Source organism: Tympanuchus pallidicinctus, unplaced genomic scaffold, assembly GCF_026119805.1.
Source record: "Tympanuchus pallidicinctus isolate F22 unplaced genomic scaffold, pur_lepc_1.0 scaffold5, whole genome shotgun sequence".
In the NCBI taxonomy this organism is placed as follows: Eukaryota; Metazoa; Chordata; class Aves; order Galliformes; family Phasianidae; genus Tympanuchus; species Tympanuchus pallidicinctus.
In genome coordinates, this window is record NW_026294769.1 from 22,555,874 (window position 1) to 22,574,983 (window position 19,110).

At 34.1% G+C, this 19,110-nt stretch overlaps 1 protein-coding gene across 5 annotated transcripts in view; it reads right to left on the reverse strand.

The window, feature by feature from the left end:
- Nucleotides 1-7,216: 7,216 nt before the first annotated feature.
- Nucleotides 7,217-19,110, reverse strand: part of CCDC102B (coiled-coil domain containing 102B) — a 121,538-nt gene continuing 109,644 nt past the window's right edge. For all 5 annotated transcript variants that reach the window (XM_052704707.1, XM_052704710.1, XM_052704708.1 and 2 more), the window contains one exon: nucleotides 7,217-8,282. In XM_052704707.1, the coding sequence (XP_052560667.1) occupies nucleotides 8,193-8,282 (90 nt within the window). In that variant the 3' untranslated portion in view covers nucleotides 7,217-8,192. The remainder of the gene's footprint in view (nucleotides 8,283-19,110) is intronic.

Genomic DNA, 19,110 nt, shown 5'->3' on the forward strand with positions numbered 1-19,110 from the left:
AACAGTTTCAAGGGAATGAAGTAGTTTTTATAAATTCTTAAACCTTTTTGGAAAACCAGTAAACTAATGTATAATGAGGAAGGATAACTCAAATAATGAGCCTAAAAATACTACAGATATTGCTACAAGGTCTTCCCTGAATATACAAACTTAACCTGGATATCTGCTAAAAGGGACTCTCATTAATCTGTTACTCTCAGGAGCAATCACCATTACAGTGAAACCTTGCCATCTGTTTAATCATTTTTAATTCATGTAGCAGAGACAGTGTAATAGAACAATACCTTCTGCCTCCTATCATGAAAATGCTATCCAGAAAAAAGGCTATGAACAGGGCACAGAGGAAAGCATTAAATTCTGAATTAATAAACAGGTTTTAAGCATCTTATGTGTTCATGTCAAAAGTAAGGAAGGAATAGAAACGTCCAATGAATAGTCTTGGGAGATAAAAGAGAATTGTATTACAAAAGTCTGATGTAGTTCGGCTTCACAGACTTTAGTGTAATGGAGAAATTCTAGATGCTCCAGCTGAAGACATGTTCCACAAATGAATGTAGCATGTGAAACACAAATCAGTTTTCTGTCTCCTTTTAAATTCTAGAAGGTTGAGAATATTTCAGAAATCAATCTGTGTTCAGTACCTTCTCTAGACAGATTTCCCATCAGGTGAATGCTGAACTCTCTTTAATAGAAGATGAAAAGGGTATAATACTGTAATTCCTCCTGATTTATGGTTTTACCATTAAATAAAACAGAAAACAGAATGGGATAATTTCCACAACACTGTTTTCAGCATGCTCCCTATGGATGCTTGGCCAATGACAGTCAGCATGCCCTCAGGCATTGCCCTGATGCCAGCTAGGAAGAGCTTGAGCCAGGGGAGAGGCTGAATACAGCTGAAGGAGAAAGAGTGTGGATACCTGGCTGCAAGTGATGCTGTCTCATTTGGCCTTACAACCACGTGTAAATGTTTCTGGAATGCTTTGCTTAGAGAAATGCTGAATTAGGGTCAGTCCTAATCAGTCCCCCAGAGCATGTACAAATTAAAGATGTTGTGCAAAACACAATGTCCACTTGTCACTACGTGACTGATAATAAGTTTCCAATAAGCTCAAACCTACAGAAAAACATATTCAAGCATGTTGTGGTGTGTGTTAGTCCAGATGCTAGGCATAGGAAATTAGAGGTCCTTTGCTCTGGAAAGTAGGTTAAGGTGTGCTCAAAGCCCAACCTTCATGCTCTCTGTACAGGTGGATAATGATAAATTTGATCCTGAAATATTGCCAGTCTGTCCCCTTGATACACATTTGTCCTCAACTAGTTTGCCAGATTTTCTGGAGGATATGCTATCAATAATTTCTGAAAAGTAGTCTGGTCAATCAATAATTAAAATCACACATACCCTGTCAGCACCAGTGTCCTCAATTCTATTTAAAAATTGTTCCACTTCAGGCTTTTTGCGGCTAAAGAAATGTAAAAGAATACATACATTTCTTATTCTGCTTTCAGTTTTGCTAAGATTTTTTCCCATCTTTTCTGTTAAATGAAGACTCTTACTTAGTGTAGCCAGGACATATCTACACACAAAACAAGAGAAACAGGATCTGATTTTCCTTCACTTCATGCACTTAATGTTAAAAAAATAAAATTACAAAGCAATTTATTAAATTCAGGTTTGACACTTCTTCATGAAAATATAATGAATGAGTGACAGTGACTATCAGCTTAAAAAAAAATTTCAATTTTTAAATGCAGTTAGAAAGAACTAAAAGAAAAATCCTCAAAAATGGCAGCACACGATATGAATATTTTTTCTTATTTTATCACCATAACAAACAAACAAGTAAAAATATCATGTTTGAACAAAAGAACTGCCAAAATGTGGTAAATGTGTATAATTTAAACCTTTATGCACTCTGCACTATTTTTCATTTTTATAGCCATAAGTAATAATTGATTCAAAAGTGGACAATTCTGGATTCCTATTTACTGAAAAATCAGAACAAATCAAAACTACTATTTATGCAAAATATCCTGATTTCAATCTTCCACAAAATTCTAGAAAAAGATTTTTGAGAAAGAATTACGACGTGAACTTTACCAGTTATGTACCCCATCCATTGATTCTCTAAGTTATGTGCTTCACGTCTCAGATGGAAAAAAGCCTGGAAACCAACTGTCTTTATCTATGTAGCTCTTCTGACTTTTACGAATTTTAAGAGGCTGCTTAACAGAAATCATGCTGATGTTGAGCAGTTCAGATAATCTGTATCATAGCATTTGCAAATCAGATAAACATAATTTATGATAATAAAGTAATAAAAAATAATAATGATGATAAACTAAAAAAAAGAAGATTTTTATATTATACAGTGATCATTTTGGAAAAATGTTCCCAAGAAGTTTGTTTTTAAATAGCATTGGCATATATTTTCATAGAATGGTATATATCTCATTTTAAAGACACCTACTGTGATAGGTATGAGAATAAAAAAATCCGGCACATAATAAAAGTAAAGTTTTCTTCTTGAAGAGAAAAATGAAAGAAATATTTTAGTGAAAAAAAGCTGAGTATTCAGATTTGATTTATACAAATTTATGAATTGTCAATGAATTCAAGTAACACAATATTTAGTAGCTACACAGCTAGCTGATAAAGAGATGACAGATTGGAATATTGCATTATTTATATAGAATGCTTCAAAAATCATTACAGTACCCTCTGATTATTTGTTTGTTTGTTTGTTTATGGATTTTGCTTTTGCTTTGTTTTGTTTCCTGGGTTATATATTGAAGAATAAGAGGAGAAAATAAAGGTTTCCACTTACTTTTTTTTACTGCCAACTGGTTGCCTCTAAGTGCACTAGGTGCCAAAAATAAAAATTTGACATAATCACCAATGGACTTTTAAGATATCAAATTTATGTAAGATTATTACTCTGCAATGCTTCATGTACAAACCAACATAACCAATTATCACTATTGTCTGGGACCCACACTGAAGAGGTTGTCAGTTTGCTCATCGTACATAAACAGCTTTGAAATACATTGATGTATTTAATAGCATATTATTTTTATGATTAAAAGAGAATAATTCTGGATTGAAGTGTAAAAATATCTCAGAACATACTGTAAGCATTGATACACTACATAAATGCTTTAAGAAAAATGGCATATCTACTTATATATTCAAATATTCAAGTATTGCAATATCACTAAGGAGTAAATTCTATCCAAAGAAATTGAAAGAAAAGAGCTATCTATCTAAAATGATTTGCATCAGCTATGACAGAACGAAAAAACTTCTTCCCATTTTCTTGAACTTTGAGGAAATCACAATGATTTATGGCTCAAAATCATAGCTCTCTCTCAAAATTTATCTCTGGAGTGCTATTAAGACATAAATAAAAGTTGCTTAGTATTTTTTAAAAAGTAAACAAAGTTCCTTATACTACAATTCTGTTTTTTCTTGGTCATGTTCCAAACCATGGTAGGTTGTATCTTTTTCTTTCATTTGCTGCTTTTGGGGTCATTTTTTCATTTATTTTTCAGCTTGGTTCAAGTTATTAAGTTTTATAAGATGCAGTCTCGGCAACTCTTCTCTCACTGTGGATAAAAACATATAAAGTAAAATTCTTCAATGATAATTTGCACTTTCTGTGAACACTTCAATAAAAGTATAATATGACTAATAAGTTATTTTCAGGAGGAATATATTTATGACTTTGAAGTCAATTACTTTTAATTACATGGTCAACTTTAGTCAACTGTAACTACCCAGTACTGAGTCAAACATCCATTATGTGACTAGTTTGCTAGTATTGATTTGGGCTTGAGATATATTCTTACTCACGCTATAACATCTCTCCTTTATGTGATTAATGGCTATGTTTACTTTCTGTAGCTTTCTGCTTCCATTAATCCTATTTTATTTCTCAACTCTCTGGGTTCAAAAGACATAGGTTTTTCTGTAGGAGAATTAACTCTCACCAGTCCCCAAGTAAGACTTATTGAAAAATATCCAAAAGGGATCTTACTGCTGGAAATCAAGACAGATCCACTACAACATGAAAATCTTGCAGGAAACTATGCAAGGTCAGTAGTTCACTCTGAGATTTACCTTTAAGAATGGAATTGTGGTACTTCCCTAAAAAGGTGTTTAAGTAGATTTAAAAAAAAAAAGCATGCTACTTAGAATCCACTAGGAGATCTCTAGGATTTTAAAATATGCAGTTTTCAAAGGAATGAGAAAAACAACATAACAGCAGAAACATTTCATAGTACATTGTAATCTTTCCTTCAGCCCAAGATTACTAAAAAGACTACATATATAACGAGATTTCAGAGAATGTAGTTCTCTGAAAAGTTCTTCTTTTACATAAATATGCAAAACAAGTGTCTGCAAACAAAGAGAAGTAAAAATGAACAGTAACAGCAGATTTACAGAGCTAACAAGCAATAAAGCCCTCTTGTTAGCATAAGTACACTTCCAACTCAACATGTGTTTTTTGCTTTCCTTTTTAAAAATGAAGGTAAGAATGCATTCTGACCTTGGTGAATAAACTGTCAAATTTTAACACTAGAAAATTGCAGTAGATGCAATAAGATTTCATGTTTTCCTTTTATACATCCAAACAACTTTGCTTCTTTTGTATTCAGTAAGTTAGTTTTTGCTGATTAAGTTTTTCATGATACTGGATTTAATAATCAAATAAAGCAAAATATTTCAAATTTTCTCTTAAATTCTGGGTGGTTTTGGATACCAGTGAAGAAGTGTAATGTGCAAGGAGAAGCTGCTAAGTCCATTTGTATTTTATTATCCGGCTGGGAGGACAGCATTAATTTATTGACAGAAATATAGTACGTTGTATATGTATCATAGCATTTTATTTGATGTGTTCAGTGATGGACAATATGTTAATATTTCTTCATTTTAGAATCTTTTACTAGGAAAATATTCAAAGCTTAAAATAAAAGTAGCACAGCCTGTATTTGTCCTTTTCTTATATTCATTTTCTTATTTTCAAATGTTAATAACTTTAAGAATTATTTTATTCAATCTCAGCATAAGCTTATTTATTGCCATTTTCTAATTACAATCAATTGGCTTCTGAAGTGGCTTTGCCTGTTCATGATTAAAGCAAGCAACTAAATTACATCTTCACTAGAGAACGGTTATTTTTGTTGAACACCACGACAACATCTCTTGAAATAATCACTGATTTTTAGATCTTTTTTGTCAAGTTAGACAAATTATTAATATGTTTTTTATTTCGGTTGAACAACATTCCTTACCTTCTCCTTGGAGTCATACAATAAATGTTCTGTTCTAGTAGAGGGCATCAAAGAATCTCTGCAGTGCCTGAGAAATTATTACTTAGTGGTATATTTTTAATTTAGTATTTGAGGATTTTTCCCATTAAATTGAGGAACATAGGTTCACGTTACCCTTAGATGAAACTTTAATGTGATAAGATTTATGCACAAATTCGTTGAGGCAACAGGAGTTAGAAAATAGAGATAGATATTGTGGGGAAAAAAAAAAATAAAAAAAATCATAGCTTTTAATTAAACTCTGATATCTCTGTCCCTCCTGGAGACAAAGCTCAGGATTGTTCAAATGCTCTTAAGACATATTCCAATGTTCACTTGATGGAGCAGAATAAGAACACATTCTTTTGAAATATATGTTGAAAAGTGTTTGCAAAATACTCTAAAGGGAAGCTGGTACATCTGTCAGAAAAGAAGCATTTTATTTAGGAAGGAGGATGTATAAGACAACATAAGCCTTATTTCAATATCCACTACTAGATGACCACTAAAACTTGTTAATCATTCTTTCCTATCTCTCTAATCTTTTAAATGTTTTTGCACCAATATGAAATAATAAAAACATTTGTTGCTTTAACTAAGATGTAACAGAATTTACCAACTGTGAAAGTTATCTGTAGATCTTTCTGTATTTATTATTTGTTTGTTAAACTAATTGACATGCAATGTACACAGTATCATCTGTTAAAGAGAATAACAATATGATTCTATTTATTTTATTTTTTCTAGAAGCATTCCGCTATTTTAGACACCAATCATTCCCTCTGAGAGATTGAGGGTGGCTCAATGGTTTGAAAACAGATCTAGAATAAATTTTCCTGATAGTTTTTTCAAATTTTATATCAAATTGCTGACTTTGAGCCAGTCCCTCCTTCTGCACAAATATGTGTCTTCTCTGCTCACCAGGGGAATGTGAAGGTGAATGGATGGGAATATCATTACAGAGCAAATATCATAGATGTATATTTAAGATCAGGAGATATTCTAGTGTTATGACAAAAAGGTCATAAATCAACATTCTCTGACATTCATAACTGCAGGGAAGGCAATTATGTATTATTATTTCTTGGGTTTCTTTCAAGTGACTAATTTACAGCTATGCTTCTTCACAGAGACCTCTGAAGTTCTCTGTGTAAGTAGTTGCTGAAATAAATATGTTATGCAGTTAACAGATGCAGATTTAGCTGAATTTGCACAGGGAACAGAGAGAAATTATAAAAAAACTAAAGTGATTTGTCAGATTATTGCACTCTTACAATAAAACTTAAGCACCACTATTAAAAAGAAAGCACTTGAAAGTAAAATATGGTCAATAAGGTGATTACAAAAAATCATGTGGGATAGCAAGCGTTTCTTCATGAGAAAGAAAACATACTGCATCATTATTCTGAAATACACATTCTAGAATAGGTCCAGTGATCTATTTATTGCAACCATGAGCACTGGAATAGCCAGGTACATCACGCCAACTGTGTATTATAATACAGTGAAGTGAAGGACAAACATGTATTAAAGGTTTGTGCAGAAGTGCAAGTCAGAGCAGCAGAAAGTAGCTCCTAGCTATTTAACTAGCTGTTGATTTCCATCAATATCCTTATTAGTCAGGCAAGCCGTTACTACGATGATATTCTCCAGTATCAATTAGGCATTATTTGTTTTTCTTTCATGTTTACAGACACAGAGGGAAGGATAAAATCTTAGTTTCCTCAGTAACTCATGGAATTGTTTGACTTGGCTTTAGCCATAGATAGTACTGTAGGCTTAAAGAAATTTTTCTAAATTGCTGAAACCCTAGTTTTATCTCTAAAAGACCGTTATTTCCCATGGCTTGTCAGAGACAACAAAAACTGTTTGTAGAAGTTAGATAAAAACTTTCATCAATAAATTGTTTTCTGACATTAGTATATTTTCAGGTATTTCAGTGCAACCACAGAAGTACATTTGGCTATTACAGCATTTAAAAATCAATAATTATGCACATTCAACTGCTATGGCTCACACTAACATTTTCATTACGTTCATTACATTCGTTATGTTATACAATGGGATGTCATGAAGTTGTTCTAACTCCAGCAGCTCACAAATTCCTAGGCAAAACATGATTCTTATGTAATTGTTAACCTTTCATGTTTTTCATTCACAAATTTTATAAATCCTTAGACACTTAAATCTAATCAAAATTTAAATGAGACACACTGTATTCACACCAATTTCCACAGCAAAGATACTAACTATGGAAGTAATAATTCTTTTTTTCTATGGTCCTACACAAATTCAATAAAAAAAAAAAAGAAGAAAAAGCAACTACAAAAACAATGAAGCAGATTTAGAAGGACTTTGCAGTAAATTAGTAGGGAGATAAATGTTAGATTTAACTACAACATGTTACTCTGGCAGAACTAGTGAAACTGAGAAAAAGTCATTTCCCATTGCTGTATGAAAAAAAAAAAAAAAAAAGAAAGGGACAAGGCAAAAAGCACTGACTTCCATTCCAGACTCACTGTCTTCACAGAACCAACTATGAAACTCCCTCCTTTGCCATGTAAATTGTACTTTTTTTTTCCCCAAAAATTAAATTATGGGCTACATCAGTTAGAATCCATCTTTTGCTTTAGAAGATGGCAATTAAGACAAAGGAGAAGGAAGAACAAACTGCAAAATATTCTAAGCTGGTGAACAGTGACACATTTCTATGGTCCTTACTGAAAATGTCAAATACATAGAAAAAGTGCATGTAGTGTTTCAATGTATGTTGCATGTACTTCCACTATTTAATTTTCCCATAAGTCTTATGAAGTCTTTCAGTATTTTGCCCCTTTATTTCCTGTTAGCCTTGTTGCAGCAGGTAATGTCTCATGTCTTCATTCGCTGTCTTGGTGGAATCTCCAACAACATACAAGGAACTTTGCCTGGTCCCAAATTCTGAGCTCGTTTTCTTCTGTCTCTTTAATCTGAAAAGAAATTGTTTTTTTTTAAAAAAGTGATGAGAGCACGAGGTGGAAAAGCCATTTCAACTTTAAAACAATTGCAGATCAAATCTCTTCTAAGAAAACATTTCTGGGGGAAACCTGTAGAATTTAGATGAGATGCAGTCTTACAGTATTGTTAACTTTTAGTATGGCCTGGATATTTTTCTATTGATTCTTCAATTGAAAAAAAAAAAAAAGAACAAGTTTTTAGAGAAATTACTTGAATTGTCTTTCACAGGTAGAAGCAGGCTACGCTTGCTTGCTTCCCTTCTGATGATTCAAGCCATTATTTATTGATTGACAGTTCTGAACTGCAATATTATTGATATTCAGTATACATTTACTGCAGTCACATCTGACTCCTGAGTTGCTGGTGTTTTTTTTCTTTTCTTTTCTTTTTGTTCTTGTGTGTGTGTGTTCTATTGGAAGAAAGGAATGTTGGGAACAGTGCAAAAGATCAAAGATATTGAAAATATCTTTATCAACCTCTCATTTCTAGCCACCAGTTCATTGCAAAGGCCTCACATTACACTAATAACAGATGGGAGAGTTTATTTACAAAAACATGACCATTATAAAATTCATCATTAAAATATGGCTATACTAACAATATATCAGATTTTATAAATCTTCTTTTGATAGACCACATTCTCAATAACAACTTGTATCAGAACAAGAATATTCATTCAAGTTGGGCACCAAAAACATCTGTCAACACTCAGAGCACAGTAAACGAGTATTCAATAGTTCTGCACAGAACAACAGATTTATCAAGACTTACAAGCTCAAGCATTACCCAGTGCAGCTACACTACAAGCCAATTCAAGAAGATTGCAAGTAAGAGCAAATAAATTCTAGCAGACCTAAATTGTTTCTTTTTGTTACTACATAGGTCACTCAACATGGTCACTCACATAGGCCAACTCAACATGGCTTGTTTTAACTTTGCTGCTGCCACTGCTGAAGTACCCACTGCCTCACTGTGCTCACAGTCCCTTTTTGGTCTCCATAAATGTTCAGCAAGCATCAATGAATTTCAATGGGTGACATTTTTCCACATGGAGGAATTCAATTACACATTTTCCTCTGTACGCAATTCCATGTTTGACACCAATTTGTCAGACTACTCCTCTGCTGCCATCTGTCACTGCAACAAAATGTAAGGGAGTACTGGCTGGAAGGTTCAACCTCTACTGCCATACCACCAACACACACCTCTGATGTCACAAGCCAACAGGATAAAATAGAAGATATTACTTTCAGAGTTTCACTTATAATTTTTATCTCATCTGTAATTAATCGAAAATTTCCTGTGTTTTAAATTTAAAGTTATACATCTCAGATTCTGTCCATATAAATCTCTGCACTTCCACTGAAATTCTATCACAAATTTCAGTGCAATTCCTATAGTTGTTTTTTTTTTTTTTTTTTTTTTTTTTTTTTTTTTTTTTTTTTTTTTTGTGTGTGTGTTTTTCTTATGTAACTTGATCAGGCTTTCAGAAAAGGAAATTCACAACCTCTGTGATTGTTCTTTATTCTAGGAATTTCTCTCAGTCCCTGTCAGTGAGAAAGGGTCAGTCATGCTACTACACATAAACATCTAACAATATGTCATTTGCTTAGAAAACATGTTAGGTAGTTATTTTTTAAAAAAAACAAAACAGCATCACATGTAAAAATTAATTTGTGTTAGGCAAGCTTAGTATAAAGCTTGTACAAATGTTTGTACTAATGTATTAAAAAAAATCAAAGCTATTTTTGCAATGTGATTATGTACAATGGCACTGTAAACATGATGCTACTGTCTACTGATGAACTTGTCACTGATCTTTACAGATACAGTCTAATCGATAAGCCGTACATCAGTAAGAGTCAACAGCTGGTCAATAATTCTTCACCCTGCTGGATACACAAGACGAGGCTGATCAGAAATTTAGCTGTCCTGAGTGAGTTTCACAGGATTTTTAAAAACAATTTCTTTGAAGAAGTGTCCCTTTCAATTACTTTAATTTCATAATGTCCAACAATAACTTTATTAAAAATTCTAGATAAAGTGTTATTAATTACTCCTTATTATTAAAAGTACCTGTGAATATATTAGTGCAATTTCATTATTGTTCCCTAATTTTCTATTCATTTTGCTAATCTACAATATTTTAATATAATCTAACATCACTAAAGCTAGCAACTGAAAGAGTTTTAAATTAAAGAAACTAAATATATCTAAAATATATTAACCATAGTGAATAAGTATTGGCTTACATTGTTCCCCTAGGAACACATACTACATTTTTAAGGAAAATCATGTTATTTGTTTGTAAATATTTCTTCGTTAAATTAGAAACACTTAGTCTGGTGCTTCTGCATGTACTATTTATCTACCATTTGTAAAACAGAAAGAGTGTTTCATTCTAAATTCTATTTCCTAATAAAATTGATACAGCAGAGCTACTAATCAAGACAGTCCATGAGTACATAGATTGGTATTTCTGAATGTTATGCAAAAGAAGACATTCTTGCCAGAACTCACTAGCAATTAGATAAATTTATTTAAAACAAGTCCCAATCTGTAGTGAAGCACAACATTAGAATGTCTATTGACAAGCTAACATATAAGAAATTCCAGTCATTTACAGATGGGTTTTAAGCAGTTCTCAAGCCTAAGCACACTTGACAAGACATAAGTGGAGCATATGTCAGAAGGATTTGACTCAGTTATTCTACTCTGTTTACATGACATAATTCCTCCAAGCAGTTATCTGCTATTGTATCTTCAATACATGTATTATTTGCATTATATGTGACAGTAGTAATGAAGGGCCTAAGGATTCTGTGTAACTGTGTGCTCCGAAACATGGTCTACTCCTGTAGAGAGATGCTGCAATGAGGTCAAGACAGTAGCAACACAATTATCAAAGCATAAACTTGTATTTCTATTACTGTTATTTCCAGTATACTAAATTCTAGAGCTTATACGTAAGTAGGCAATAATAATAATAATAATAATAATAATAATAATAATAATGATAATAAACATGTTTAAGAAGAATTAATTCTACCAGATTTTACACCACAATAACAATAAATGGTTAGAGCTTTAAATTTTCCTACCTTAACATCTTAACATTAAAAACATAAGTATACTAAGGATATGAATGTATCAGGGGTCACCTAAGGCAGGTCTGCACTACTTCTCATAGAAAAGCACAGGCACAAAATCAGTATGGAAAGCTATCCATGCTAACAGGCTAATGCAAGAAGCCTCCTAAAACCAGGGTGAAATGTTCTCTTCATATACCTATCACAATTACTAGGATGTCTGGAGTTTTCTCATTCAATTTTTCTAATCACAGAGAGATTCAAGGCTTGTGAACTGTGAGTTCTTGTACATCTGCTTTCTGTTACATTTTTAAAGATGTCACAGTATTGGAATTGTGAAGATTGTCATATTTCCTGATGGTTATTTTTATTACCTACATGTACGGTTAAAAAATAGAAAGACCTAACACTGTACTGCAATATTTTACTCAAAGAATCCCAGAGTCATACAAAAACATTGGAATGAAACAGTGAAGGAGGAGGAGGGAGGATTGTTACTATATTCAAGAACAACTCATTATTCTGTGTATAAATTTAGCATTTAAAAGAAAAATACTTCTGCACAACAACATATATTTCTAGAATATTACATTTTTATTAAATGACTGATACCTTGTGAATTTAGTAAAGTTTCTGTCTGGGGTACGATTATGAGAGTTGTTCAATTTACATGTGGTTTATGGGTAGAAGATGCACCATAAATGTCAGAGACTTTCCCAGTTTATATTTGTTTCTTGTTTTAATTTCCTATCTATTTTCAACAGAATCAAACCGAGCTGTGTTGTGTGAAGAAAGCTGAGAAGCTAACAGTTCAGCAGCAGGTTGGTAGCTGATGGCATACTTTGATATCAAAATTACTTTAAATGGGGAAAAAACACCACAAACAAGAAGACAACAGAGATAAAGGATAAAGGAAAACCTGTCCTTAGAGAAAGAAAGGAGGAGGAAATGTTACTTTGCAGCTCATCCAAACATTGACTGCAGACATAGTAGAATTTACATTGCATGTGAAGGATACATTTTCAGAAACATCATTAAGAGTGAGTAAGAGAAATCCTAATGATATTTTATACAAATATTTATTCAATTAATATTTCTAATTAGCAGAAAAGTTTCTGTAAATATTTTTTACCTTACTTAGCTATTATTCACAACTCTCTGTCTGAACAGAGCAAAGTATTCAATCTTGCAGGTGGTTTGCTGCAGACTTGGATAAATCCAATTAAAATATACAAAAAAAAACAAACAACCACTTAGAAGTCAGACTGGATTAAAAAAAAATGAAATCAACATTTTTTATTAAGAAAAATATGGAAATCTTTCCCATTGGTAGCCTGTACCAGCTGGCCTTGACAACCTGGCACCCCAGAAAGGATGGAGCAAGAAGTTAATCTCTTGCATTTCTCATTCACATGGTGTAAACAGAGCCAGGTGAAGTAGAAACCACTTCTGCTCCAGTGTGCTGGTGCTCCCTGAGGCAGGCAGGAAGCATCTGACTGCACTTGGGCCCACGCAAAGCATGGTCAGCTCTGCAGTTGTGTGAGCAGTTTATAAGTTTATTTTTATAAAGTTTTATAAAGTTTATTTTATAAAGTTTATTTTTGCTCTCTATAACTTCCTGAAGGGAGGTTGTAGTGAGCTGGGGGTTGGCCTCTTCTCTCGTGTCATTAGTGATAGGACCAGGGGGAATGGTTTCAAGCTACGGCAGGGGAGATTCAGGCTGGACATGAGGAAGTATTACTTTTCAGAAAGGGTGGTCAGGCACTGGGATGGACTGCCCAGGGAGGTGGTGGAATCACTGACCCTGGGGGTGTTCAAGGAAAGACTGGATGTTGTGTTGAGGGACATGGTTTAGTAGGAGCTATTGGGAATAGGTGAACGGTTGGACTGGGTGATCTTTTAGGTCTTTTCCAACCTTGGTGATTCTATGATTCTATGATTCTATGATTCTAAGGCCAGAGGAGAGTGAGTCAAAAGACCTTTGTACATGGAAAGATTACAGATCTGTGTTCAAAATTATTGCCTAAGAGGGATTAAAATTGTGGAAAAGCTGAACAATAAGATGAATATGCAACTGTGGTAGGAAAAAAAAGGGTCAAAATAAAATGTATGTCTTCTGAGATAAAGCAGCAGAAAACAGCAGAAAAATACAAGGTGCTACCAAAGTCAGCTAAATGCTCTGGCTTATAAAACAGGCTGCATACCATATGTCCACCAATATCCACTACAACAGGAACATTAAGAAAGCTATTAAGATAGTGGCCCCATTGTGCTCAGGTATGCAATAACATATGGCATATTTCCTGCTTCACTGTGCATTTTCTTCCTCTTGTTGTTCAGCATCACTAATTTAGAGCTCAATTAATATACTTTGTGCATGTATTTCTCTACAGAATATTCTAAAATTAAAATTAAAACTGCTTAAAATTAATAAATTTTTAATGTATCTGTATTAAGAGATATTAAGAAATACAACTTTTCCCAAACTTCATTTAACTGGTAGAGATAGAGAAATAATTTTAAGGTAGATACACATCATACTAAAATTATTACTAATTACGTCCTTACAGAATTTGCTGTAATGGTGCTGCAGTGAAGCACTACAAAGTTGTTGTTGGCGTTAGTCAGTGAAGACTTCTCAAGGAAAACGGGGTTATATCTCAGAAGTGTGGACTAGAGGAAAAACAGTAACTGACTAATGTAGCAGTGATAAAATACAACCAGAAATACAAACTGAAAATTTTTCTCTACCTATATGTGTGGAGAAAAAGAGGGAAAAGAAGAAGCCTGAAAGCCTTTTGTCCTTCATGGATATTTATATCGAAAATTCTGAAAACAATAAAAGAGTATCACAACTGTCATAAATAAAATGCAGATCATTTGAGATATATTGTTTCTTCCTGTAGTGTTTACAAATTCTGCATACCCTGTAGCATTTCTAGTGATAGTAGGATTATTAATCACAGAATCACCAAGGTTGGAAAAGACCTTCAAGATCATCCAGTCCAACAATTCACCTCCCATTTTGGGGGAGGTGCCTGATGTAGGAGCCTCCTGATGGAGGAGCCAATGTCACTCCAGCCTTCAAAAAGGGCAAGAAGGAAGACCCAGGCAATTATAGGCCAGTCAACTGGAGGGGAGCTCTGTGGAGAAGGACCTGGGTGTCCTGGTGGATGACAGGTTGACCATGAGCCAGCAGTGTGCCCTTGTGGCCAAGAGGGCCAATGGCATCCTGGGGTGCATTAAAAAGAGCGTGGCCAGCAGGTCGAGGGAGGTGATCTTCCCCCTCTACTCTGCCCTGGTAAGGCCTCATCTGGAGTACTGCGTCCAGTTCTGGGCTCCCCAGTACAAAAAAGACAGGGATCTCTTGGAAAGAGTCCAGCAGAGGGCCACAAAGATGGTGAGGGGCCTGGAGCAGGAAGCTTTCCTGGAGCATAGCTTTCCTATGAGGAAAGGCTGAGTGAACTGGGTCTGTTCAGCCTTGAGAAAAGAAGACTGAGAGGGGACCTGATCCAGGTCTATAAATATCTAAGGTGCAGGGGGCAGAATGGTGAGGCTGGACTCTTTTCAGTGGTGAGTGGAGACAGGACAAGGGGAAATGGCCAGAAACTGCAGCATAGCAAGTTCCGCACAACTGTGTGTAAGAACTTCTTTACAGTGAGGTGACGGAGCACTGGAACAGGCTGCCCAGGGAGGTGGTGGAGTCTTCTTCTCTGGAGATGTTCAAGACCTGCCTGGATGCCTACCTGTGTGACCTGCTGTAGGGAACCTGCTTTGGCAGGGGGGTTGGACTCAATGATCTCTGGAGGTCCCTTCCAACCCCTACAATTCCGTGATTCTGTGATTCTATCACCAATAGTTCTCACCAATTCAGGTCCCTCACCATGTCTAAATATTACTTGAACGCCTCCAGGGTCAATGACACAACCACCTCCCCGGGCAGCCCAATCCAGTGCCTCTCTTTTGGACCACTCTTTTGGAAAAGAAGTTTTTTTGTTCTGGAAAAGAACATCCAACCTGAATGTCCCCTGGCACAACTTGAGGCCTCTAGTCCTATCACAGTTACAGGAGAGAAGAGGCCAGCCCCAGATTGCCACAGCCTCTCTTCAGATAGTTAAAGAGAGCAATTAGAATAGGATAGGATAAGAAAGGATGGAATAGGTTGGGATGGGATGGGATGGGATGGGATAGGATAGAGTAGAGTAGAGTAGAGTAGAGTAGAGTAGAGTAGAATAGAATAGAATAGAATAGAATAGAATAGAATAGAATAGAATAGAATAGAATAGAATACCTCAGGTTGGAAAAGACCCTAACGATCATCAAGTCAAACCGCAATCTAATCATAGTACCCTAAATCTAACAACCCTCTCCTAAATCATGTCCCCAAGCATCACAAACAGCTTTTAAAGACATTCAGGGATGGTGACTCAACCATCTTCCTGGGGAGCCTATTCCAGTCTTTCCTGAACCTCCTCTTCTCCAGATTGAACAATCCCAACTCCCTCAGCCACTCCTCATAAGACTTGTGCTCCATACTGCTCAGTTGCCCTTTTATGAACTCATTCCAGGGCATGATGTCTTTCTTGCAGTGAGGGTCCCAAAACTGAACACAGTACTGAGGTGTGGCCTCACCAGTTTTGAGTATGTATTTCTTTATTATTTTTCAATTATTTTTCCTCCTTGAAAATCATGTACAAAATAGGATTTTTGTAATTTTATTTTTATTATGAGAATTTTTTTTTTTTTGGCATATAAGTGTATTGGTTCCTAACTTTCAAAATTCTTCTGAGTATGAATTTCCCTCGTTTGTTTCTGTGTATTATACATTAGAATGACCACCTAAAAACTTCCTAAATGATTACTTGTGATATTTTCTCTATCTTGAAACAAGACAAAATACATATTTTTTTCAGCAAAATTGCACTACTGCAAAAGGGAAAGTTAAGCTATTCTTTTTTTTTTTTTTAAATTCTCAGATAATTACATATTTCTGCTTGGTTGACTTTGCATAGCTACTTTCTTCAACTGTATAGTTTAGAATCTGAACATGCCAAGGCTGTGGCATGCATTTATCAGAAAAAAAAATAAATTGCTTTTCTGAGGAAAATGCTTCAACTTGAAAGAAGAAGAGATCCATCCACTCTCTTCTCAGAAAAGGAAACAAGGAATAATTTCAGATTTTAGAGAACTGACAATAAACTCACGACTTTTCTGACTTTGATTTTTGAATAACTTAAACCTTGAATGAACCAAAATATACATATAATCTTGTTAAAAGGGAAGAATGCAGAAGAAAGTATGTATATCAGTGAAAGATGTTTTCACAACATCTTACAATGCGATTTCACTACCTCCATCTCTATTTATGTCTCATATAGTTGTACCAATAAATATATAATTTCTTGCATATTATAACAACAGATCTGAAAATGTCCTCATATTTGAATACAGAGCATACTTAAGCTTCTTTTTTAATTGTTACACGTACAGTAAGGCTAAATAAAAATCCTTTCTGAAATTGTTCTCTGAAAATCGCTGTGATTGACATTCATATCATAAGCACTCAAAATTTAAATACCTTTAAAAGTAAAAATTGAAAAAAAATGTCAGAAATATAGAATATTTATCAACTTATAGTTCAATCTGTTTTGTTTTATTTTTTCATGTGGTCGGATTAACACAAAAAAAGCCATGAACTTTTAGATAAAAAACTCCTTGTTAAAAAACAAACTAAAGCCTACCTGGGAAAAGTAGATGTAAGTAGATATGAGACTTATAGAAAGGTAGCATGAGACTTATTTGTGTAATGTACGCTAATGTCTCTTGACAAAACGGCTTTTGGCTTTTCTAGTCCTACAGAGAATATAGTATTAATAATATATACATTTAATTTTCCTCTGTGAAGTGTAATTTATATGGAAGACTCTTTTTTTCTTTTCTTTTTTTTTTTTTTTTCCTTCTTCTTAATAGCTATTAAAAAAAAAAAAAAAAAAAAAAAAAAAAAAAAAGGATAAGGAAGTACACTAGCAAAACCTCTTTTCCCATTCTTATATACATTAATTCACTTTCTCCAGTATTATTTTCAACTACATAATCTTCAGACCAATGAAAACCAAGATCATCTTTCATCCCAGTAATTACATGCTTGCTAGCTACAATTTAGTTCCATTTACCCTTTCAGAATTCTTAACTTTTAACAGTTGTTCAATATGCATCTTCATTACTTGTCCTTTATTTCTTCCAGGTATAAGAAGTAAGAAGTATTCAACTCTGTAGCTCTATAACTCTGATATTAACTTCTTTTTTTTTTTTTTTTTCCCTTCTATTCTTGCCTAAATTTATCTAGAAATTTGACTCCATCTACTGTGTCGTATCTTCAGAACCATGACAAGTCATTTCTTTATGTACTTTTTTTTTTTTTTTTTTTTTTACTTTGATAACATTACACTAATATTTAAACAGAAAATGAAGTTCTTCTCAAAATAGGGAAAATTAAAAAAAAAATGTACGCTTAACAAACTATTTAATTCCTGAAAAAAACTACTTTCAATGTGGTATCATCAAATTGTAGTTATACTTCCTACATGCAAACTAGCATAAATTGCTTTATAGCCACAGAATGAAAAGTATATGAGAGCTTTGGGAGGCACGAGAGAGTTCTGCAATACACCATGTCTTGCCTTGGACCATTGCCCAAAACACACTTCATTTTTGACAGGATTACAGTCTGATATCACTTGAGCTGTCTGTAGTAGAAACAAACACCGTGCATCACTGCAGTACTGTGATTACAAGCTCTGCAACAGCAGAAGCAGTTATTTTTAAACTTGTAAGGTTGAGAGATAGAATGTGAGCGTGTTCATGGCAAGCACTTATTCTGTCCCCTTTTACTCCTCCCAGCTTCAAATTCCAGCATGATATAGGCTGCTATCTCACAAACTGCTAAAGATATCATGCAGCTAGAAAACTATCTAATAGGAAGTTCTAACCTCAGCTTTCAAATATCACAAAGCACAAATCTCTATGGTTTGTAAAGTTTTGGCTACTGAAATCATGTGGGAATTGACTTGAAAATAAGTAAATGGTGATTGTAATCTGCTGATGTTGAACATTCTGTTATCTTACAACCCACCATGTCTGATAAAATACTTCAAATGCTTTTAGGACAATTACCTTAAGTATGCAAAAAGCAGGGAAAAGCAGTGATTCCTAAATGACAGTAAAACAGAAAAAGTCAATGACACCAATGATTTGTCTACCAAAGAGTTAGCTGACCAAATTTATATTTAGCAGATATCATTCGTAGTTTTGGTTTCATACTGGAAAAATGAAGACAAAGAAAGGTGTCTCTTTTTCAAAAAGAATGACTTTTTCAGTAAGAAAAGATGCCTGGAATTTTCCACATCTCAATCATATCCATAATTTATCTAATTTGCAATAAAATTCAGGACTAGTTAACTTACTATCTGCAAACTCAATTGAAAAGTCTAATATTATTTGACAAGGTTAGAACATCAGCTGGCTATTTTTCTGCAGTCTATTTTCTGGCAGTTCTTCAGCATCCAGACCAATTGTATCAGGAATGTTTGAAAATAAATCCCTGCTTAGTACTTTTAGGATGCTTTTATTGACCTATTGTTCAGCATTTCAGACAGCACATTTTGGATCCAGTCAGTATGCTCTTCCTGAGAAATCTCTTAAAGCAGATTCA